Source organism: Schistocerca serialis, chromosome 1, assembly GCF_023864345.2.
Source record: "Schistocerca serialis cubense isolate TAMUIC-IGC-003099 chromosome 1, iqSchSeri2.2, whole genome shotgun sequence".
NCBI lineage: Eukaryota > Metazoa > Arthropoda > Insecta > Orthoptera > Acrididae > Schistocerca > Schistocerca serialis.
In genome coordinates this window covers 865,831,620-865,857,748 of record NC_064638.1, presented here as the reverse complement: position 1 = coordinate 865,857,748, position 26,129 = coordinate 865,831,620, and the positions used below count along the sequence as shown (strand labels likewise).

Here is a 26,129-nt window from a genome sequence, read left to right as displayed (position 1 = left end):
CTGTCGTCCACCAGACTCACTGGCTGATGTAACCAAAAACTTTAGAGAAAACCTCAGTTCACTTATATGTAAGTTCCACAATCATATTGCAGTCATAAGTGCATACTTTAATCATCCAACAATTAATTGGGAAATTACATTTTTGTTAGTGGCATGAAAAGACATCCTGCAAAATGTTACCAAATGCCTTCTCTGAAAACTAGCTAGAACAGACAGTTAGGAGCCCCATGCATGATAGAAATATATTAGATTTAATGGCAACAAGTAGATGCGATCTCTTTGAGGATGTCCACATCAAAACTTGTATCAGTTACCATGACACGGCTGTGACAACAATGATGACCAAAGTACAGAGAACAACTAAAACAAATAGAATGATACACTATGTGATAAAATGTATCTGGACGCCTGGCTGAAAATGACTTACAAGTTCATGGCACCCTCCATCAGTAATGCTAGAATTCAGTATGGTGTTGGTCCACCCTTAGCCTTGATGACAGCTTCCACTCCCGCAGGCATATGTATCAGTTACCATGACACGGCTGTGACAACAATGATGACCAAAGTACAGAGAACAACTAAAACAAATAGAATGATACACTATGTGATAAAATGTATCTGGACACCTGGCTGAAAATGACTTACAAGTTCATGGCGCCCTCCATCAGTAATGCTAGAATTCAGTATGGTGTTGGTCCACCCTTAGCCTTGATGACAGCTTCCACTCCCGCAGGCATATGTTCGATCAGGTGCTGTAAGGTTTCTTGGGGAATGGCAGCCCATTCCTCATGGAGTGCTACACTGAGGAGAGGTATCAATGGCAGTCAGTGAGGTCTGGCGTGAAGTTGGCGTTCCAAAACATCCCAGAGGTGTTCTATAGGATTGAGGTCAGGACTCTGTGCAGGCCAGCCCATTACAGGTATGTTATTGTTGTGTAACCACTCCACCACAGGCCATGCATTATGAACAGGTGCTCGATCGCACAGAAAGACTCAATTGCCATCCCCGAATTGACGCAATTGCCATCCCCGAATTGCTCTTCAACAGTGGGAAGCAAAAAGGTGCTTAAAACATCAATGTAGGCCTGCGCTGTGATAGTGCTACACAAAACAACATGAGGTGCAAGCCTCCTCCATGAAAAACATGACCCACACCATAACATCACTGCCTCCGAATTGTACTGTTGACACTACACACGCTGGCAGATGACGTTCATCAGGCAATTGCCATACCCACACCCTGCCATCTGATCGCAACATTGTACACTGTGATTCGTCACTCCACACAATGTTTTCCCACTGTTCAGTTGTCCAATGTTTACACTTCTTACACCAAGCAATGCATATCTGGGATTTACCGGCGTGATGTGTGGCTAATGAGCAGCCGTTCGACTGTGAAATCAAAGTTTTCTCACCTCCTGCCTAGCTGTCTTTGTACTTGCAGTGGATCCTGATGCAGTTTGGAATTCCTGTGTGATAGTCTGGATAGATGTCTGCCTATTACACATTACGACTGTCTCCAAGTGTCAGCAGTCTCTGTCAGTCAACAGACAAGATAGACCTGGACGCTTTTGTGCTGTACGTGTCCCTTCATGTTTCACTATCACATTGGAAACAGTGGACCTAGGGATATTTAGGAGTGTGGAAATCTCGTGTACAGACATGACACCTAATCACCTGACCACGTTCGAAGTCCGTGAGTTCCACGGAGCACCCCATTCCGCCCTCTAATGATGTCTAATGACTACTGAGGCCACTGATATGCAGTACCTGACAGTAGGTGGCAGCACAATGCACCTAATATGAAAAAGTATGTTTTTAGGGGTGTCTGGGTACTTTTGATCACATAGAGGACAGGAGCATGGAGAGGAACTCAGACTCAAGTTTAAAAGAATGCCTGTAAACTGAAGGGGGATTGCTGCTATCATCTGCAGTAGGACATTAAGCAGAAAGAGTGGTGACAAGCAATAATGTGTATCATACCTGAATCCGAATGCAGGACCTCCTGCTTACTAGGCATGTGTGCCATCCAGGACACAGTGTTATCGTAACTGCGCCTGCCTAGTAAGCAGGAAATCCTAGGTTCAAATCCTGGTCCAGTGCAAATTTTTGCTCATCGCCACTGATTCCACTTCATCTCCCGCTGCAGCTGATAGCAGTGATCCCCCTCCAGTTTACATATAATGTTTCACACCTGCAGGATCTGCATAGTGTCTGTTTTTTCGAATGAACAGACACCATGCATTCAAATAATTTAAAAGAATAGTTGACCATGCACTGGATAGATATGTATCCAGTAGAAAAGTTCATAAAGGAAGGTATCCTCCATGGTATACAGTCACTGTAAAGAAACTTGTAAAGAAGCAGAGATTACTGTATAATACTTTGTAGGTGTAAAACAAAATGAAACGTGTTTGGCTGTCAAGAGAGCAATGTGTGATACCTTCACTGACTACCATAGGTGTCACATGATCTTTCACAGAACCCAAAGAAATGCTGATCATACGTAAAGGCTGTTAGTGGCACCAGTGAATGCGACAGGAACTGAAATTGAGGCTAGCAAAGCAAAGGCTGAAATGCTTAACTCTGTTTTCAAATGTTCCTTCACAATGGAAGACCCAGGAAAACTGCCCCAATTCTATCATCATACCACTGAAAAGATGAATGAAATAAGTATTAGTGTCAGTGGTGTTGAGAAACAGCTGAAATTGTTAAAACTGAACAAAGCTCCAGGCCCCGGTGGAATCCCTGTCAGATTCTATACTTGGAATCCCTGTCAGAATTTGTGGTTGAGTTAGCCCTTTTTCATACTATAGTCTATTGTAGATTCCTCAAACTAAAAACTATGCTCAGTTCTTGGAAAAAGGCACAGGTCACACCCATCTACAAGAAGCATAGTAGAAGTGATCCACAAAACTACCATCCAGAATCCTTGACATCAATTTGTTGTAGAATCTTATAACATATACTAAGCTCAAACATAATGAGGTACCTTGAACAGAATGACCTTCTCAATGCCAACCAGCAGAAATTCGAAAACATCCATCATGTGAAACCCAACTCACACTTTTCTCACATGACATACTGAAAGCTTTGGATCAAGTCAACCAGGTACACACAGCATTTCTTGATTTCCGAAAAGTGTTTGACTTAGTACCACACCTATGCTTATTGTCAAAAGTATGATCAAGTGGAGTATCAAGTGAAATTTGTGAGGGGATGAGGACTTTTTGGTGTGGAGGACAAAGTATGTTTTCTTGAATGGTCAGTCATTGTCAGATGTAGAAATAACTTCATGTGTGCCCCACGGAAGTGTGTTGGGACCCTTGCTGTTCATATTGCATGTTAATGACCTTGCAGAGAATATTAATATCAAAATCAGCCTTTTTGCAGTTGATGCCATTATTTATAATGAAGTACTATCTGAAAGAAGCTGCATAAATATGCAGTCGGATCCTGATAAGATTTCAACATGTTGCAGTGATTGGCATCTTGCTCTAAATGTTCAGAAATGGTAAATTTTGCACTTCACAAAATGAAGAAAGGTATGACTATAATATCAATAAGACACTGTTGGAAGTGGCCAACTCATACAAATAACTGTCTGTTCAGTCATGGGTAAAGCAGGTGGTAGACTTCGGTTTATTGGTAGAATACTGGGTAAGTGCAATCAGTCTACAGAGGAGATTGCTTACAAATCACTTGTACAACCAGTTCTATAATATTGCTCAAGTGTGCATGACCTGTACCAAATAGGACTGACAGGGGATATTGATTGTATATAGAGAAGGACAGCATGAATTGTCACCGGTTTGTGGAACTGAACTGGAAGACTCTTGAAGATAGGCATAAACTATCCTGAGAAAGTCTAATAACAAAGTTTCAAGAACCAGCTTTAAATGATTACTCTAGGAATATACTACGGCCCCCTACATATTGTTCACACAGGGATTGTGAGGATAATATTAGAATAATTACTGCACGCACAGAGGCATTCAAACAATCATTTTCCAGCACTCCACATGTGAATGGAACAGGAAGAAATCCTCATAACTGGTACAATGGGACGTACCCTCTTCCATGCACCTCATGGTGGTTTGTAGTATAGATGTAGAATCTCTGTTTCTTTAGAAGCTTCTTTAAAGTGGCTGTATACCACAGGGGGTCGCTCCCATTATGAACTGTTCTACTGGATATGTATCCATCCAGTGCATAGTCAACTACTCTTTTAAACTTGAGCATTTAGTAATGTTTCACACAGTGTCTTATCGTGTCCACCACTAACAAAATTGTAATTTTCCCAATTGATTGTTGGATGATTAAAGACTCCACCAATGATTACAGTATGATTGGAGAATTTACGTACAAGTGAACTGAGGTTTTCTCTAAATTTTCAGTTATATCAGGAAAGGAGTTTGATGGGCAATAGAAGGTTCCAATTATCATTCTATGTCCACACTGATACTGAGCCTTCCCCAAACAATGTCACATGCTACTTCAGTTTCTATATTGGTGGATTTGAGTTTCTTGTCTACTGCGACAAATACACCACCTCCATTTCCCATTGTCTAGTACAGATAGGGAGACAATCGGCATTTGAAACATCTTCCAGTCATCACAAAATGGATAAATAAAGATCCTGTATGGTTTTCAAGGGTACCTTATACCATTCTTCCTGCAGAATGTTGGCAAGTACGGGTAGTGATGATGAAGGTAGATAGTGATCAAGCACCCTTCTCTACAAAGTAGACCACAAGGGCTCAACAATATTGAGATCTGGTGAATGTGGTGGCCAAGGGAGATACAACAACTCACCCTTGTGCTCACAAGTTGTGGGCAATGCAAGCTATGTGAACAGGGGTCCCAGTCGTCTCAGAATATGGCATCACCACTAGGGAACTTTGTAGCATGGGATGGGCCTGATCAATCAAAATTGTCACATAATCCTAGACAGTAATGCGATCTTTCAGAGTAGCCATGGGGCCCACGGAATACCATGATATAACTGACAAAATCATCACTGAACCCCCGCCTCTTGAGGTATACACTCATCCAGAAGTTGGAAACAGTGCAACCAAAAGACATCCGACCAACTGACTTTCTTCCATTGCTCCATAATCTAGGTTTTATGGCTTCTCTTGTAATGGAGGAACCCATGATAAATGCACCAACAATCTGCCTACTTTGAAGTCACTTAGCTCCAACATAATGCACTCACAACTACACAAAACACAGTTCTGACCACAACTGACACTTGCTCTTATTGAGGACATTGCACAGGTGCCATTTGTGGTCGAATCCTACTGCGCAACCTGCAGGCTTGGCAAGCATACAGTTTTCGCAATGTTTCCATATTTTTGTCCAACACCTGTAATTCCCATCCACAGCAGAATGCAGGATCTTGTTGGGCATTAGTTAAAAGTTAAAAGAGCGCTGAAAAATTTGCAGTTATACTTGAATATTTCTGGTATCTCAACTGCAGATTTTTCAGCGCTCTTTTAACTTTAGGACTCTGTATCTCAGAATGAACAAAAATGGACTTGTACCACTATTGAAATAAGCCCTCATATGTAATTTGTCCAAAGTATTTCACCATTGTCTGGGCTATAGTTTCTGGTGGAATAATTTGAACACCATTATCCTGTGTGGGCACTGCAGTATGTGAATTAACCCATTATTGGTCTCATTTCTCAGGTTTTCTTGGCATGACTGATTGATGGTGTGCTTCCATCTGTTCAGGCACAGTGGATGTCAGGAGTCAAACTCAGCTACACATAGCAGCATGAGACTAACAATAGTTCACAGCCTGGTTGGAGTCCAGGCAGCAAGTAAACATAACAGCAAAACTTGCAGAATTTGAAAAAGATGACTAGGTTGTCATTCAAATATTGTGCATAAAAGGAAAACAACAACTGGGCTGAGCATCTGGAAGTGCACCATTTACCCCTCTCAATGACTCACAGACATTTACTGATGGTTTAAAAGTGTTAATAGATTGTATGAGGGCATATTGAAAGGTAACGCCTCAAAATTTTTAATGTGAAAACTCTTAAAGCTTTTAAGTAAAACAAAAATTATTAATGGTGCCGATAGAAAAGTGTAGTGGCACTGTGCTCTCGTCCAAAAGGCAAAAAATAAGCAGTTCGTCGTGTAAAGAATGTGAAAAGCGAGTTATGAAAGGTATTTGGTGTGTCAAGTGCAACTATTGGTTACACGAAAAGTGCGCGAAAATAAACTTAAAATACATCAGTGAAGATTTTCCGTGGACGTGTCACGCTTGTTTACGTAACGAAACGGCCGATCTTGCAACTATAGTGGACTCCAAAAATGAAATTATAAAATTACTTCAAAATGACATTCAGGCATTAAAAACTGAAATACTATGTTTAAAAGAAGAAAATTCTAGATTAATACATGTAAAACAGTCTGATGTGGGTGAAATACATAAAACAAAACAGCAACAAGAATTGAAAACCACGTGTGAAAGTGCAACTGCAAATGCAAGTAGTGTCACCAAAACTACAAAAAGTGGTCCTAAGGTTAAACAAGCTCAATTTCAGTGTAAAAAGAATGTTAAAATTTACGGAGATAGTCATGCACACAATATTTCAGATTGTATGTCTAACTCGACCACAGAAAACGTGCGCATTTCATCTGTTATTAAACCTGGGGCGAAGTTTGTTGATGTAACAAGATCTGTAAACAACGACTGCACCGATTTTACAGAAAGTGATGTCGTTGTTATTATAGCAGGTTCAAACGACGTTTATTGCAACGAGGCCAGTTCATTTATTAAAAAGTTGATTGTTATGTTAATGATGTTGTCCCATACAAATGTGATCTTGTCAAATATTCCGGCGAGATTTGATCTGCCTGACTGGTCATGTGTGAACCGAGAAATCCGATCTACAAATAAAAAATTAAAACATTTCTGCTCCAAGTTAAAAAATGTGAGACTGCTGGACCTTAACAGTTATCAAAGAAGCAGCTTTACTGTACATGGACTACATCTTAATCGTTTGGGCAAGAATACTCTAGCAACTGACATCAACAGAGCTATTGAGGAAACAAAATGCGATAATTCAAATGTGATACCTTGTACCTCAGATGTCATACACACGAAAGACGGAAGTGATAATTATATATGCCTGCAGAGCAAGCAAACCGAAATAATTCCTCACTGCAGTGTCAAGACTGTTGATTTTTTAGGATAAAAAAGTCCCTCAGTTTTCCCAATTTAGAAACTATCAATTTGTGTGATAATGTTAACCTTGATTGTACTAATGTATCATTTTTACATTATAATGTTGAGGGCTTGGGTAACAAAATCGATGTATTTGAGGCCTTAGTTACAGATCTAGCTCCGCATGTAATCGTGGTTACAGAGCATCAAAAAGCTAACCATAATATTCAGTATTATAAGTTACAGGAGTATAATCTTACATCGTTTTTTTGTAGAACAGAACATAAAGGAGGGGGTGTTGCTACTTACGTAAGGAAATGTAACCTAATAAGTTCTGTAGAAAAAGTATCATGGGTTAAGGATTATTGTATCGAGAAAGACTTTGAAGCAGTGATAATTAAGTTAATCATTGTATCCGTCTCACTTATTGTGCTAGGTATATATCGAGCCCCTTCTGGTAATCTCGAGGTTTTCCTCGAACCACTGGATAGTGTATTGGGGAAGCTAAGCAAGGGTGGCAATACAGTAAATATTGTAATGTTAGGAGACTTTAATATAAACACACTAAGCAACAGCCAGGAATGCAAAGATTTACAAGACTGCATAAGATCCTATGATATTAAAGATCTACTTGGTCATGTGCCCACTAGAATAACTGAGTCAAGCAGCAGTTCCATAGATCATGTGATGACCAATTATGAAAATGTTGTTTCGGCACAGACTGTAAACGGGCACATATCTGATCATCTAGGACAATTATTAGTGATTGGTTGTCTTAATAAACTTAAACAAAACAAAAAATTTGAGAATAGAAGATTATTTTCTGAATACAACATCACCATGCTAAAGAATACTTTGGGTCAAGAATCTTGGGAATCAGTTTATAGAGAAGGGGGAGTTGACAGCAAATGGGAAGTATTTGTAAAAATTTTAACTAGACATATTGATATTACTATCCCGGCAAAGAAGATGAATGTAAATAAAAATAAACCTCCAGTAGTCAAACGTGTAAAACTTGATGAAAAAACGAAAAGACTCAAAGAAGGAATGGAGTATATGTATAAGCTACACAGAGAAACCAGTCTTGATTCATGTAAAGAGGATTATAAAAAATATAAATATGAGTATCGCAAGGAAGTAAGGAGAAGGAAAGTAGAACATATTAGTAAACAGATCCGAAATTCTGACTGTGTCTCAAAGTCGTGCTGGGCAGTAGTTAATGATATGAGGAACACTGATTCAAAAACTAAAATTAATAATATAGAGTTAAGTATACATAATGATAATTTTTCTGATCCTTATATAGTTAGCAATATATTTAATGATTACTTTACAGATGCTATTGAAAATGATACTTGCATGAAACAGGAGAGGCCGTTTAAATATGATATGGAAAAGGAAAGGGACTCTTGTATGCTACCTACAGTAACCATCAAGGACGTAACAGAGCTAATTGACAACCTAAAAAATAAAAGATCAGCTGGATGGGATGAATTCTCTCCTTTTCTACTGAAAAAATGCAAGGGTGAGTTAGCCAGACCGTTAGTCCATCTAATAAATTGTGTACTTGAAGAAGGTGTGTTTCCGAAGAAACTGAAACTTGCTTTAGTTAAACCTTTATATAAAAAAAGGGGAAAGAAAACAACCACAGAACTACAGACCAGTTGCCTTAACGTCAGTGTTTGGTAAATTAATTGAAAAAATAATGCTAGAAATCCTAATTGAGCACTATAATATGAATAACTTAATAGGAGATTTCCAACATGGCTTTAGAAGTGGTCGGAGCACCATATCTGCAGCAGTACAGTTTGTACACTGTCTGATGGAGAAAATAAATGAGGGATACGAAATGGCAGGAGTGTTTTTAGATCTTTCCAAAGCGTTTGACAGAGTCCATCATGGCGCTCTTTTAAGTAAACTTGCTTATAATGGTGTCAGTGGGAAACTGTTGCTTTTAATAGAATCTTACCTTAAAGATAGACAACAATGCACAGAAGTTGTATATGATAATGGAGAGGTAATTGCAAAAAGAAGATCAAAGCTAAGGAACATAAATTTTGGTGTGCCACAAGGCTCTATCTTGGGCCCCTTCTTGTTTATTTGCTACGTGAATGATTTCCCAAAAGTATTATACACCAGTCATCGTATTACTATGTATGCTGATGACACCTCTGGGGTTTGCTGGGCACGTAGTAATGATGACCTAAATTCAGTGGCACAGAATTTTGTTGAAAAAGCCCAAACACATTTTGAAAAAGAAAACCTGAGGGTCAATATTAACAAAACTAATTTAATTTATTTTAAGACAAGTAGTTCAAATAAAAATACTGTTCTAAATGAGGACATTCAGGAAAATACCTGTTCAGAATGTAAATTTCTGGGGATATATATAGATGACAGGCTTTCGTGGAATCAGCAAATAGATCATGTCCGTGGTAAAATAACATCTAGTCTGTATTTACTAAGGAGATTAGTTCAATATTTAGATATCGAAGCAATAAAAATAGCGTATTTTGGGTTGGTGTATCCCCATCTATCTTATGGAATTGTATTGTGGGGTGGGTGTAGCCAATACAATATAAAAAGGGTATTTGTATTGCAGAAAAGAGTAATAAGAACTATGGCAAAAGTAAGACCCAGAACTTCATGTAAAAACCTGTTTATTAAGTTTAATATTATGACTATCTATGCAGTATATATGTTTCAATCAATATTATTAGTGAAAAAAGACAAAAAAGTGACAAACAGGAATATGGAAATCCATGATTACAATACAAGACAAAAATCACACTTTCATATGGCGAGCAGACGATTGAATCTAACAACAAATACCCCATTCATTAAGGGAGCAATATTTTATAATTCTCTGCCAAACAACCTGAAATAGCTTTCTGGTAGAATTTTTAAAAACGAGTTAAAAAAATGGCTTGTATTGAAGTCCCCATACAGTATGGTGCTGACATGATTTGACCTCAGGAAAGCTATATTAAATATACTTAAATGATATTTTACTTAGTAGCATGTAATCTATTTATATTGTGTATCAATAATCTGAATGTAATTATTATAACATTGCCCATGCATGTTAAATACATGTTTCGAGCTGTAAGATAAATAAATAAATAAATCTGTATTCTTCATGTCTACATATTTGTTTCTCACCAAAGTCACCCTCAAAATGAACTCATTTCTCCCAACAAGAGGCCAGATTTTTGATACCATCACTATAGAATGTCTGACTTTGTTGGCAGAGCCACAACCTCTCCTCCACCTGCACCACTTTATCACTACCAAAGTGAAATTCTCAAAGATGTTCTTTGAGTTTCAGAAACAAATAAAAATCGGGACTGTGTGGAAGATGATCGATGACAGTGAACCCAAGGCATCAGGCAGGGGGATTGTTGCTGATGTTGCAGTGTTCATGTGTGGTCTGACTTCGTTGTGCTGAAGGAGGAGGTGCTCATTGTGTGGATGAACTCTTCAAATTTGAAACTCGATTAGCGTACTGTTTCTCACGCACCGGCATAACTACACTGCACACTTTACATGATACAATTCAGAGCCCCCTAATGGCAGAGGGCTGCAAATATGTAGAAATGAAGAATCAAGATGTAGAATGTTAATAACATTTGTTTTATTTAAATAGTTTTAAGAGTTTTCACATTAAAATTCAGAGGCATTACTTTTCAGCATGCCCTCATAAAAGTCCTTGTCATGTTTGCTTCTTGTTCACTCTGATAATGGGTTGAACTTTTTCTTGGGCAATGTGAAAGGCTGTAACACTGTTAACAAATGGCTTACAGTGGACCTCCACAGTACCATTTGTCTGACCCTCAGGGCTAAACAGCATTCCCTGTTCCATGATGTGAGTGGCCATTTAGGTGATTTGGTGGCAGTTGCAGATCCAGTTGGCAGATGGATCCAAATGAGAAAATGGTCACTAGAGAGACAATCCTCCACAGTTCCCAAAGGGCAGTATCAGTTAATGTAGAAGACTAAAGTGGCAAGTTAATGCCTGTGGATGATCTGTATAGCAATGCATTGCTTTTCCTGCATTGAGGAAGCACAAATGAAGCATGAAGGACAAAAGGATCAGACTAGCACAGACAGAGAGAAGATTCCTTGCCAAAATAAATTTACTAATATCAAACATAGGCCTTAATTTGAGGAAGAAACCTCAGGGAACACACATTTGGAACACAAGTGGCTCATGGACTGTGAAACAACTAAAAGAGAAGAGAATCAAAGTGTCTGATATATGGAGTCAAAGAAGTGTATTGGAAACAAAATGGAAGTTTTCCACATAATAGGTAAGAAATTGAACATGTGGTAAACATTAACTAGAACAAAGGACACAAATATCCGGCATGTGTTAAGACATCAGTGAATAACGTTTATGGTACTAGAAGGAGCCACAGAGGGAAACACTGAAGATTTAAAAACTACAATAGATGATTGAGGATGAAGAGTTAAGTGCTACTAAGCTGAAGAGAGTAGCATAAGAGAGCAAATAATGGCACACTGCATGAAACCAGCCAGTAGAAAAGAATCAGGATTCAAAGAAAGTGGAAAATGTCAAAGTATGAATACATAGGGAAAGAATTACATCCATAGAAGCATGCATGACAGTATGAAAGGAGGATGCTACTTACAGGAATTACAAAGAAACCTTTAGAGAAAGAGAATCAGCTGTATGAACATCAAGAAGGAAGGTGGTAAGCCACTACTAAACAAGGAAAAGAAAGCTGGAAAATGGAAGGAATAAGTGCAATGGCTGTGTAAAAGATAGAAACTTGAAGCCAATAAAATGGAAAAGACAGGGGAAATGGATTAATAAGAGATGAGAGGTGGCATTCTTTGAGCTGAAATTGATACTGAAGGACATATATCAAGGCATGGGAGCAGGCAACATTTCTTCATAATTATTAAGATCCTTGAGGGAGCCATCCATGATGTCATTGTTCTACATCTACATCTACATTGATACTCCGCAAGCCACCCAACGGTGTGTGGCGGAGGGCACTTTACGTGCCACTGTCATTACCTCCCTTTCCTGTTCCAGTCGCGTATGGTTCGCGGGAAGAACGACTGTCTGAAAGCCTCCGTGCGCGCTCTAATCTCTCTAATTTTACATTCGTGATCTCCTCGGGAGGTATAAGTAGGGGGAAGCAATATATTCGATACCTCATCCAGAAACGCACCCTCTCGAAACCTGGCGAGCAAGCTACACCGCGATGCAGAGCGCCTCTCTTGCAGAGTCTGCCACTTGAGTTTATTAAACATCTCCGTAACGCTATCACGGTTACCAAATAACCCGGTGACGAAACGCGCCGCTCTTCTTTGGATCTTCTCTATCTCCTCCGTCAACCCGACCTGGTACGGATCCCACACTGATGAGCAATACTCAAGTATAGGTCGAACGAGTGTTTTGTAAGCCACCTCCTTTGTTGATGGACTACATTTTCTAAGCACTCTCCCAATGAATCTCAACCTGGTACCCGCCTTACCAACAATTAATTTTATATGATCATTCCACTTCAAATCGTTCCGTACGCATACTCCCAGATATTTTACAGAAGTAACTGCTACCAGTGTTTGTTCCGCTATCATATAATCATACAATAAAGGATCCTTCTTTCTATGTATTCGCAATACATTACATTTGTCTATGTTAAGGGTCAGTTGCCACTCCCTGCACCAAGTGCCTATCCGCTGCAGATCTTCCTGTATTTCGCTACAATTTTCTAATGCAGCAACTTCTCTGTATACTACAGCATCATCCGCGAAAAGCCGCATGGAACTTCCGACACTATCTACTAAGTTATTTATATATATTGTGAAAAGCAATGGTCCCATAACACTCCCCTGTGGCACGCCAGAGGTTACTTTAACGTCTGTAGACGTCTCTCCATTGATAACAACATGCTGTGTTCTGTTTGCTAAAAACTCTTCAATCCAGCCACACAGCTGGTCTGATATTCCGTAGGCTCTTACTTTGTTTATCAGGCGACAGTGCGGAACTGTATCGAACGCCTTCCGGAAGTCAAGAAAAATAGCATCTACCTGGGAGCCTGTATCTAATATTTTCTGGGTCTCATGAACAAATAAGGCGAGTTGGGTCTCACACGATCGCTGTTTCCGGAATCCATGTTGATTCCTACATAGTAGATTCTGGGTTTCCAGAAATGACATGATACGCGAGCAAAAAACATGTTCTAAAATTCTACAAGAGATCGACGTAAGAGATATAGGTCTATAGTTTTGCGCATCTGCTCGACGACCCTTCTTGAAGACTTGGACTATCTGTGCTCTTTTCCAATCATTTGGAACCCTCCGTTCCTCTAGAGACTTGCGGTACATGGCTGTTAGAAGGGGGGCAAGTTCTTTCGCGTACTCTGTGTAGAATCGAATTGGTATCCCGTCAGGTCCAGTGGACTTTTCTCTATTGAGTGATTCCAGTTGCTTTTCTATTCCTTGGACACTTATTTCGATGTCAGCCATTTTTTCGTTTGTGCGAGGATTTAGAGAAGGAACTGCAGTGCGGTCTTCCTCTGTGAAACAGCTTTGGAAAAAGGTGTTTAGTATTTCAGCTTTACGCGTGTCATCCTCTGTTTCAATGCCATCATCATCCCGGAGTGTCTGGATATGCTGTTTCGAGCCACTTACTGATTTAACGTAAGACCAGAACTTCCTAGGATTTTCTGTCAAGTCGGTACATAGAATTTTACTTTCGAATTCAATGAACGCTTCACGCATAGCCCTCCTTACGCTAACTTTGACATCGTTTAGCTTCTGTTTGTCTGAGAGGTTTTGGCTGCGTTTAAACTTGGAGTGGAGCTCTCTTTGCTTTCGCAGTAGTTTCCTAATTTTGTTGTTGTACCACGGTGGGTTTTTCCCATCCCTCACAGTTTTACTCGGCACGTACCTGTCTAAAACGCATTTTACGATTGCCTTGAACTTTTTCCATAAACACTCAACATTGTCAGTGTCGGAACAGAAATTTTCGTTTTGATCTGTTAGGTAGTCTGAAATCTATCTTCTATTACTCTTGCTAAACAGATAAACCTTCCTCCCTTTTTTTATATTCCTATTAACTTCCATATTCAGGGATGCTGCAACGGCCTTATGATCACTGATTCCCTGTTCTGTACATACAGAGTCAAAACGTTCGGGTCTGTTTGTTATCAGTAGGTCCAAGATGTTATCTCCACGAGTCGGTTCTCTGTTTAATTGCTTGAGGTAATTTTCGGATAGTGCACTCAGTATAATGTCACTCGATGCTCTGTCCCTACCACCCGTCCATTGTTCTACATGCATGCAGAATATATGAAAAAGATGAAGTAACCTCAGATTTCGGGAAGGTAGTAATTAATCCCAATACTAATGCAGACAGATGATGATGTGTTACTGAACTATTAGTTCAATAAGTTGTTGCTGTTGTTGTGATCTTCAGTCCCGAGACTGATTTGATGCAGCTCTCCATGCTACTCTATCCTGTGCGAGCTTCTTCATCTCCAAGTAACTACTGCACCCTACATCCATCTCAAACTGTCTAGTGTATTCATCTCTTGGTCTTCCTCTATGGTTTTTACCTCCACACTGCCCTGCAATACTAAACTGGTGATCCGTTGATGCCTCAGAACATGTCCTACCAACCGATCCCTTCTCCCAGACAGGTTGTGCCAAAAATTCCTCTTCTCTCCAGTTCTATTCAGTACCTCTTCATTAGTTACATTATCTACCCATCTAATCTTCAACATTCTTCTGTAGCACCATATTTCAAAAGCTTCTCTTCTTGTCTAAACTATTTATTGTCCATGTTTCACATCCATACATAGCTACACTCCATACAAACACTTTGAGGAAAGACTTCCTGACACTTAAATCTATACTCGATGTTAGCAAATTTCTCTTCTTCAGAAACACTTTCCTTGCCATTGTTAGTCTACATTTTATATCCTCTCTACTTCGATCATCATCAGTTATTTTGCTCCCCAAATAGCAAAACTCATTTACTACTTTAAGTGTCTCATTTGCTAATCTAATTTCCTCAGGATCACCTGATTTAATTCAACCACATTCCATTATCCTCATTTTTCTTTTGTTGATGTTCATCTTATATCCTCCTGTCAAGACACTGTCCATTCCGTTCAACTGCTCTTTCAAGTCCTTCGCTGTCTCTGACAGACTTACAATGTTATCAGCAAACCTCAAAGTTTTTATTTCTTCTCCATGGATTTTGATTCCTACTCCAAATTTTTCTTTTTTTTCCTTTACTGCTTGCTCAATATACAGATTGAATAACATTGGGGATAGGCTAAATCTCTGTCTCACTCCTTTCCCAACCACTGCTTCCCTTTCATGCCCTTCGACTTGTATAACTGCCATCTGGTTTCTCTACAAATTGTAAATAGCCTTTTGCTGCCTGTATTTTATCCTTGCCACCTTCAGAATTTGAAAGAGAGTATTCCCATCAACATTGCCAAAAGCTTTCTCTAAGTCTACAAATGCTAGAAACATAGGTTTGCCTTTCCTTAATCTATCTCCTAAGATAAGTCATAGGGTCAGTATTGCCTGATGTGTTTCAACATTTCTACGGAATCCAAACTGATACTCCCCGAGGTCAGCATCTACCAGTTTTTCCATTCATCTGTAAAGAACTCGTGCTGGTATTTTGCAGCCGTGACTTATTAAACTGATAGTTCGTTAATTTTCACATCCGTCAACACCTTCTTTCTTTGGGATTGGAATTATTATATTCTTCTCGAAGTCTGAGGATATTTCGCCTGTCTCATACGTCTTGCTCACCAGATTGTGTAGAGTTTTGCCAGGGCTGGCTCTCCCAAAGCTATCAGTAGTTCTAATGGAATGTTGTCTACTCCTGGGGCCTTGTTTTGGCTTAGGTCTTTCAGTGCTATGCCTTCATGCAGTATAATATCTCCCATTTCATCTTCATCTACATCCTCTTCCATTTCCATACTATTGCCCTCAGGTACGTCGCCCTTGTATAGACCCTCCATATACTCCTTCCACGTTTATGCTTTCCCTTCTTTGCTTATAACTGGTTTTCCGTCTGAGCTCTTGATATTCATACAAGTGGTTCTCTTTTCTCCAAAGGTCTCTTTAATTTTCCTGTAGGCAGTATCTGTCTTACCCCTAGTGATATCTGCCTCCACATTCTTACATTTGTCCTCTGGCCTTCCCTGCTTAGCCATTTTACACTTCCTGTCAATCTCGTTTCTGAGACGTTTGCACTCCTTTTTGCCTGCTTCACTTACTGCATTTTTATATTTTCTCCTTTCATCAATTAAATTCAATATCTCTTCTGTTACCCAAGGATTTCTACGAGCCCTTGTCGTTTTACCTACTGGATCCTCTGCTGCCTTCACTATTTCATTTCTCAAAGCCACCCATTACTCTTCTACTGTATTTCTTTCCCCCATTCTTGTCAATTGTTCCCCAATGCTCTCTCTGAAACTCTCTACAACCTATGGTTCTTTCAGTTTATCCACATCCCATCTCTTAAAATTTCCACCTTTTTGCAGTTTCTTGTTTTAATCTACAGTTCATAAGCAATAGATTGTGGTCAGAGTCCACATCTGCCGCTGGAAATGTCTTACAATTTAAAACCTGGTTCCTAAATCTCTGTCTTCCCATTATATAATCTATCTGAAACCTTCCAGCATATCCAGGCCTTCTTTCATAATTCTTAAACCAGGTGTTAGCTACGATTAAGTTATTCTCTGTGCAAAATTATACCAGGTGGCTTCCTCTTTCATTCCTTACTCCCATTCCATACTTACCTACTATCTATCCTTCTCTTCCTTTTCCTACTATCGAATTCCAGTCCCCCATGACTATTAAATTTTCATCTCCCTTCAATATCTAAACAATTTCTTTTATCTCACCACACATTTCTTCAGTCTCTTCATCATCTGTGGAACTAGTTGGCATATAAACTTATACTACTGTGGTAGGTGTGGGCTACAATAATGTGTTCACTATGCTGTTCATAGTAGCTTACCTGCACTCTTATTTTTTTTACTCATTATTAAACCTGCTCCTGCATTACCCCTATTTGATTTTGTATTTATAACCCTGTATTCACCTGACCAGAAGTCTTGTTCCTCCTGCCACCAAACTTCACTAATTCCCACTACATCTAACTTTAACCTATCAATTTCCCTTTTTAAATTTTCTAACCTACCTGCCTGAAAGGGATCTGATGTTCCACACTCCAATTCGTAGAACGCCAGTTTTCTTTCTGCTGATAACGACATCCTTTTGACTAGTCCCCACCTGGAGATCTGAATGGGGGACTATTTTACCTTTGGAATATTTTACCCAATAGGACACCATCATCATTTAACCATACAGTAAAGCTGCATGTCCTCGGGAAAAATTATGGCTGTAGTTCCCCCTTGCTTTCAGCCGTTTGCAGTACCAGCACAGCTAGGCTGTTTTGGTTAATGTTGCAAGGCCAGATCAGTCAGTAATCGGGACTGTTGCCCCTGCAACTATTGAAAACGCTGCTGCCCCTCTTCAGGAACCACACATTTGTCTTACCTCTCAACAGGTACCTCTCCGTTGTGGTTGCACCTATGGTACAGCTATCTGTATCGCTGAGGCACGCAAGCCTCCCCACCAACGGCAAGGTCCATAGTTCATGGGGGGGGGGGGGGGGGGTTAATAAGTTATAGCTGCAAAATGAGTTATGTATAAGAGACTGGGATACCTGGTAAAAGCCAACATGAACTAAAATCGCTTTCAATTCTGGAGAGATGAAGAAACAGTTAAAGTAGTGCTAATACAATGATTTATTTTAGAAGATAGATTTAAGAAAGCTGTAGGTTCAATTATAATATTTTTAGATCTAGACGGAGCTTTTGGCAATGTTTCCTGGAATAGACTCTTTGGAGTTCTAGGGCAATCAGGAATAAAATACACGGAACAAAAGACCTACAACTAGTACAGACCAGATGAGGTCCCAATAAACAAAGGGCATGAAAAGGAGCCAGTAATTGAGAAGGTAGTGAGACAGGATTGTAGTCTATCCTGCATATTATTCAATCTGTACAATGAGGAAGTTGTAAAGGAATCTATGAAGAAATCTGAGAAATGCATTCAAGCCTAGGGAGAAGGAATAAAAACTTTCAGTTTTGTCGATGAGATTATGATTCTTGCAGATAAAGCAAAGGAATTGCAAGATCAGGTGAACTGAGTGGATAAGTGTCTTGAAAATAAGTTACAGACTGAACATCAACAAACATAGCATGAGGGTGATTGAGTGTAGCCAAGTTAAATCAGTTGTGGCAAAGGACTCAGAGTAGGAAATGAGATGCTAATAAAAGTAATAGAGTTTTGTTATTTGGAAAGCAAAATAACTGATAAAAATTAGACAATAAATAGTGTGGGCAAGAGGAGAACAGAAGCTTTTGAAATGAGATGTCACAGAAGAACATTGAAGACTAACTGAATAGATCAAGTAACTAATTGAGAGGTACTCAACTGATACATTAGTTGTCAATGGATAGTTTATTTATTCATCCATTGACCATTTGGTACAATAGTATTGGACATGTCAGAAACATACAGGAATAATATATACAAATAAAACATTAACAAAATAGGATAGGATAAGGTGAGGATAGAGCAGCCTAATAAAAGGAACCACACCAGCATTCATGTTCGTGACAAGGGGGAATCGCAGAAAACCCAAGTCAGGCTGGTCAAATGGGGAATAAACCCCAGCCCTCGTGAATGTGAGACCAGTACATAAGGACTGGAGTAACCACCTCACTCAGTAAATGATTGGAAGGGGAATCACAAAATACATCTACATTGTGAGTATAACATGCACAATACGTAAATAAATGAAAAAGAAAAACACTACCAAAGAGGTGCAAAGACACATGAATAAATTACACCACACTGCAGAAAAGTACAAAATGCATAATAAGTCAATAAATAATGCAGGTATAACATGAAAATTTGATTTAAAACACACCTTGAAAAATAAAACACAAGAGCACATTATACAGCACTGCCATAATCATCACAATTAGGTTGGCACCAGATCCTTTCTCGGCAGAGGTGTGTCACACAGCATCTGAAACAGAAAACCTACAGCAGAAACATTCTTTGCAAAGACAAACATATCACCAATGGTACATCAGTTAACAGTCAAAATAACTGAACAATGAATATGAATGAAGGCCCAGTAGTCCCATGAGCTAACATATTCATTTACATTGTAGAAATACTTCTCAACCAGAAATGATTTTAACTCGTTATCTGGAAGCCTCTTCCATCTCCAGCCTCTTTATGTATGTTGGAAGGACATTGTAAAGAATTGTATCAAAGAGCCTCACATGTCTTGGAGTGTGGGTTGTTCTAACTTGTTCTATATGGATGGATGCACAGTTGTGAGTATTATAATGGTGGTAATCAGAATGGGTTAGCAGGTCACCAAGGCTAACTCCTCTCATCAACACACATTTGCATTTGTACATGAAGGGAATATTAAGCAAAAACAACTTTTTAAATAAGGGCTTGCAGTGAGCCATAGCCAAGCTACCATATATGACAAGATTCAAATAACTCTTTTCTGTAATGCAGAAATTTCATTTAATCAAGTATTAATTTTACCCCAGAAATCTATTCCAATAGCTACAAGGGACTGGAAGTAATTAAAATAAGCCATTCTAGCACCATCTGGGGAGCAAACTTTAGAAATAATTCTCAAAGCAAAACATGCATAACTGAATTTCTGGGAAATATTAGTTACATGGTCTTTCCCATTTAAGTCTTGGTCAACATTCATTCCTAAAAGCAACATGCACTGTACCCCTTCTACTTATTTCCACCCAGTACCAAATATAGATCTTTTTGAATTTACCCATACTCACAAATTGTATATAGTCTGTTTTTCTTATGTTTGGTGTCAGATTGTTTGCAATGCATGAATTAAGGACTTTTATCAATAGCTGCGGACAGAGATTCCTTAACATCACTCGTTACTACAATAGTGTCATCTGCAAACAACATGATCTTGGTGGCAATGTTTCAGATGTGTATCAGTTACATAAATGAGGAACAGAAGGTGGCCTAACACACTACCCTGGGGTACACCTATTTCCTTGCATCAGATACTATTCCAATTTTATCAGTAGCATGAGTTGATGTGAGCTCCACAACATGTAACTTATTTTGCACATATTATTTGAGCCCAATCTTTTATTCCTTTTTTCCCATTGCATCCAACTAATTTAAAAGAATTTATGATTAACCATATCAAAAGCTTTAGAGAGATCTATATTAACTCTGACAGCACCATTGTTGTTATCCAAATTACTAACAATTTCATCGGTGTAATCATTTATCATTTGAAAGCCACTCTGATTTTCAATTGCCATTCAGCAGGATGTGGCCATTTAAGTACTTGGTGATTCTTTGTTTCATTAATCGCTCTACTACTTTAGAGAATACCAAGAGGAGTTTTCAACTTTATGCGTATTTCCACACTTGAATAATGGTATTGTCTTTGATATTTTTTTTCTTTCAAGGAACATACACTCAGTGGATGATAAAATTAACACTGTGAATCAAGAGCTTTGAAATTTGTGTAGCAGTCTGGATTACAAGTGACACTGAAAAATCATATACACAAGGTAACATTTCGCAGTGGAGGCCTTTACTGCTTCCTGCTCGTTAGTTGGAACAAACCTCATGCTGTATGCAAACCCCAAATAGATCCTGATAAGTGAAATTTAAGCTAAGTGTTTGGAAAGCATTTATATAAAGTAATCTTTTATTTAATTTAGCAGGGCGTCTTTGCCAAATTTGATATCATCAAAATTTGTAAGAATAGTTTCCTGCTCTTCATGTATCTTCCCTGTTTCACGTTTTAGAATATCCCATACATATTTTGATTTGTTACCAGACATTCTTATTATATTACCATTTCTAAGAAGCTTTGCTTCACAATGACCTGACAATATACTTTCCTATAAGACTTTACGTGTTCTGCAAATCTTCTCGTCTGCCAACTGAACATTCCAACAGAGGATGAGTTGAGGGTTAAAATTATAGAGGGAGACAATGACTTGAATGGAGTAAGCTGTGTGGGATGTATATAGGACGCATTAGTTATGCTAGTAAGATTAGACTTTTAGAAGGCAAGACCACTGTTGGATCTGCATAAAAGCAGTCTTCTATCTGATGCTGATAACACATGGAAATGGAATGTAAGGGGCAGTTGGGCACGCGTCCATTGGAAATTAGTGGTAATGTAGGCCTATATGGACCACAAAGACCTTTGCTACATTCCAACATATAAAACACTGATGCGAAGCGTTATTGGAAGTAGACAGCTGACTTTAGAAAAGATGCTGGGGCAACACGTTTTCATAATTTTAAGGCCGTAATTTTAAGAGACGGTCAGTAACCAGGAGTGGATTCAAATGATTGAAGAACGTGTATGTTTCAGAACACATGCAGCAGCTGTTTAGCGATAAACGTCGCCTTTTGTAATATAATAGATTACTATGGGTTACTGATACCGCACTTTCGGCATCTTAACTACAGAGTACAGACTACAGACAAAGGAAAGACCTATCCAATGATGAAATGAATAAATGTTCCAGTCAGGCTCACTTGTTCCGACAGTCACATCTTCGTAGCTTGAATTTCGTGTACCCTTTGTTTATGTTTTTTTTTTCAATTTTTTTGTCACCATTTATTGAGAATAAGAGTTACACAAAGCCAATAGGCTAGGGTCGCCAGACATTTTGCGGCCTATTGTGAAGTAAAGAATAATTCACTAAAATAATCGTAAAACTAGAAAACCAAACTCTGAAAATAAATGCTTGATGCGCGTTAACATATTGCCAACATTACTATTAGTGTACCAAGCAACTAGCGTTTTGCGTTTAGTATTTGAAGTGAACATTTGGTTCTAAAATATTGTAAGTGCCCTGTCAGACGTGTCTGGAAATATGTCAACTAAAACTGAACCGTAAGTTCTAGTATACGGGAGTCGTTCCCTGCCGCTTTCGTATTGACTCCGATATTTAGTTGTTGATTTTTCTCCTTATTTGCTAATTTTCCTAACTTTCAAATGACTGAAATGTTGATTGTGTTACTGCTTTAATATATCGTTTACTCCATTCATTTGATGATACAAATTCGTCGCATATACGGTTTCGTTTTAAATTGGCAATCGTGTTTTGCTTCAAACACGAGAAATAAATCGTCGTGGGCAGTGCTTGAGTTGTGACTGTTTTGTTTTGCGTATTGCTGTAGAAGTCTTTGTATTCATAAAATTTAAATGCAGAACATGGATAAGTTGTGGTTAGTACTGTTTAGTGATTATGATTCATGTGTCTGAATTATTTCATAATGTTTTATGACAGTTTGCTTTCTGATTGCAAAAGCGCCGTAAGTTAATGGTGCTAAATTATGGTACATTCTGTATCGTTATCTTTACCATTTCTTCTACGTCGTAATATACGTGTTGTGGTAACATGACATTTGTCTAATGCTCCTTACAACGCATGTATATGTTGACATTTGTATTTATATGTATTAATGCTGTTCCTCATATTATGATGACAAATCTTGCACCGCTGTAAAATAATCCTTGAAGAAATAAATTGCTATTTTTTTTCCCCCACAACAAATACCGACAGGTTAACAGAGACCATACCACCTTGCTTGCAGACGGCATCCAATCACCGAAATCCATTTCATGTGTTTATTTTGCTCTTACATTTTTAGATTCACGGTTTTAATCATCGTTTTGCTTATTGCTAATTGGCCAAGCTAAAGATATATTGCATCATTATTGACACATTGCGGTAAATAATTTGTGTAAGAGAGAAAGCATTTGCTCTACAGTAAGTGCTATTGACCTAGCACACGGTGATATGTTATTCCTACTTAATAGCTTTTTTTTCATTAAAAAAAAAAAAAAAAAAAAAAAAAAAAAAAAAAAAAAAACCGCACGCGCGCGCGCGCGCACACACACAATTTCCAGTATTTCCTCCCAGTATTGCTTGTTTGGAGTACCAGTACTAAAATGCCTCTGTTCCTTTTGTATAAATGAGGCAACAACAGCACAAAACTGTAGTAGGCCTAAAGGTGTGAAGACATTGGTGCAGATTTTGTTTGTCTTTACAGTTATATTTGATGTGGCAAGGTAATTATGGAAATAGCTTTGAATAAATATAGGGTAGGTAATTGATATTCTTCTCTAAACACATACAGTGAAATCAAACTGTTTCCACATCAGTATATAAATATAGCCTACTCATATTGTGATTGCCAATAAATATTTTCCTTTCATGGCACATTTAAACTCTGGACATATTATCCATAAGCCAGATTATCTGTTGGCCTGTATAGTTGGTTTCTGTGTATAACATTTGAAGTTAGAAAGTGTGCGTTAGGCAATGTGTAACAGCTGTTGCCTGTAGTGTTTATTTTCTGATATGTAGGATGTTGGTAAATATATTTTCAACCATGCCTAGTGTTTTGTTAATATACCTTGATGTCCTCAGAGTGGAGGGGAGAAACTGATGGTGGGTTTATAAGTGGTGAGCTTCTTTGCCAGTCTTGATTCTGCTCTGATTGTTCAGTCTTGATACTGCTCTCAGATTGTACTTTCATCAACAGTGACAGTCGTTTATTAAACAGGATCAATAAAATTTTGATGCTACAGAGCACTGTGAACTGCATGTTCTCTTAAGTGTCACCTAGGTATACCTGTGGAAGTACAGAGCGAAGTGGCGCAGTGGTTAGCACTCTGGATTTGCATTCGGGAGGACGACAGTTCAAACCCACTTATGGCCATCCTGATTTAGGTTTTCCATGATTTTCTGAAATAGCTTCAGCAAAGGCCGGGATGGTTTCTTTGGAAGGGCACGGCCGACTTCCTTCCCTAACCTAATGGGACCGATGACCTCACTGTTTGGTCCCCTTCTGCAAATCAACCAACTAACCTGTGCAAGTCACAGAATGAGTACTAGATCCAAATGGCTATGTGCCTTGATATAGCATCATCTCTCCCCCCCCCTCCCCCCCCCCCCATTAGGTCTTCTCACTATTTAAGCTGAAACAGGTTGTATAGAGGATAATTCAAGCATCATTACATTTGTGCCCCCTGTCCCATATTATTGTAATCTGTCTTTATTCTTGTTTGATACTGTTTTATATCTTTACCTATCAGATGCAGATTTTTTTTTTTCATATCTACCTCACTATTATATCAATCGCTCTCTGTCACCTGTTTAGAATATTTGTCTTTGGTTGCTCATACCACTGTTCTACGGCTTCTTCTAATGCGAAATTAACTTTTTTTGAATGCTATAGCAGATGTCCCACCAACCTGCCGTTTCTTACTGTAAGGGTTTTCTGTGAACTACTTTTGTCACTCATTGTATTAAGAACTTTACTTTATAGGTTATTTGTCCACTTAATTTTCAACATTCATTGATAACATGTTGCTTCAGGTTTGTTCATTAGATTTTCAGCGATTTGATATTTCACCTCCACATAATGCTATGCTCCAGATGTACCAACTTCAGAAATTGTTCCTTATTTCCATATCAGTATATGGTACCAGTAGAACTCATTCTGTTGATGAAAACTTTCTTCCCCTGTGCCGAACTGCCTTTTTTTTCCCCCCATAACGTGTAAATTACGCTTTCTATAACAGAAATTTTTTTTGCTGTTTCTGGTACTGTGTCATTACCAACTTTTAATTGAAGCAAGCCCTTACTCTTGTTCCTCTCTGCAGATGTTCTAGGTATGCCTTTCATTTGGCCCGAATTATTTATTGTCTTTTGTGAACCACCGTTCTGAAATTTTATTTCCCTAGCTTTGTTAATTCTTCAATATACAACTGCCTTAACACCCTTCTTAAGATGAAAATGCCTCTTTTGACCTTACAGTTTCATTATTCCCGTTCACAATGAGTAGAGGTAAATTATTTGTCTGACCATATTTTAGCTCCAATCCAAACAATGTGAACATATACACTTTGCTCACCACTACTAAGTACAATGTCAGACATGCATCTCAGACCATGAGATATGGAATTCGTAATAATAAGCTTTCCAAAACTTTTTCTTTAATTATTTCATCTCCCAGCAATTGTAACAAATTCAAATTTACTGAATTGGAGCCTGAATAGTAATAACATATGCTTCTTTGGGTCTAGTGAACAATGCAAGCCATTGGTATATTTTCTGAAGTGTGACATTGTATGTTATATTGGTGGTGGTTGGTTTTTTTCCCAGTTGTACATGTCTGTTATGTTTTGTTGTAATATGTTGATCATTTCATGTGGGTGGTTGCTTAGATCATGTTGTATAGGTTTCTTTTATGACGTGGTGGTGACACTCAAATTTGTGTAGCCCAAGATCTAGGGGGTTGGAAGATGATAGTTTGAGAGTTCGTGGAGGCAGGGAATGTTGGGACAAGAAGCTATTTTTGTTAAATATTGTGGTGACAGATGTGCAGAGTAGAAAGAGGCCTAGGTTTGGTCGATTGGTTTGCTTGAGAGTTTAGCCAAGCCAACAAATGTGTCATAAGTCATAATTTTACTGAACTGAATTAGGTTGGTATGTAAGATTGAAGCATTTTTTTCATGTGGGTATTCAGATTGCTATGGATTAATTTAGCAATTGCAATTTATTTGTTGTTCACTGTTGCTATTTGAGAATTTATATTTTGTCATGGGAAGATAGTGAGCAGAGCTGTGGACACTAGAAAATGGAGTGACAAGTGAAGAAACTGGAATATTCAGACATAGTCTTCCATTTGAGTTCAGTAGAGGGGCATCAGCAGCAAGGAAGCCAGAAACATTTGTGCCATGTATGGGGATTATGTCGTTGGACAGAGCATGGCAAGAAGATGGTTTGCTTGTTTTAAGAAGGGTTTTTTTG

The 26,129-nt window shown here is 38.6% G+C and overlaps 1 protein-coding gene and 1 long non-coding RNA gene across 3 annotated transcripts in view; one reads left to right on the top strand and one right to left on the bottom strand.

Moving 5' to 3' along the window:
- The window catches only part of LOC126485641 (uncharacterized), a 29,779-nt gene extending 7,735 nt beyond the window's left edge, over positions 1 to 22,044 (bottom strand). Inside the window, exon 1 of the long non-coding RNA XR_007588061.1 lies at positions 19,190 to 22,044. This is a non-coding gene — a long non-coding RNA (uncharacterized LOC126485641). The remainder of the gene's footprint in view (positions 1 to 19,189) is intronic.
- Positions 22,045 to 22,047: 3 nt separating this feature from the next.
- The window catches only part of LOC126485615 (eukaryotic translation initiation factor 4E type 2), a 45,011-nt gene continuing 40,929 nt past the window's right edge, over positions 22,048 to 26,129 (top strand). Inside the window, exon 1 of one of the 2 annotated variants that reach the window (XM_050108890.1) lies at positions 22,048 to 22,198. In XM_050108890.1, the coding sequence (XP_049964847.1) occupies positions 22,179 to 22,198 (20 nt within the window). In that variant the 5' untranslated portion in view covers positions 22,048 to 22,178. Of the gene's footprint in view, positions 22,199 to 22,407; positions 22,534 to 26,129 lie in introns of those variants that run through there. The other variant, XM_050108889.1, reaches the window with a different exon arrangement.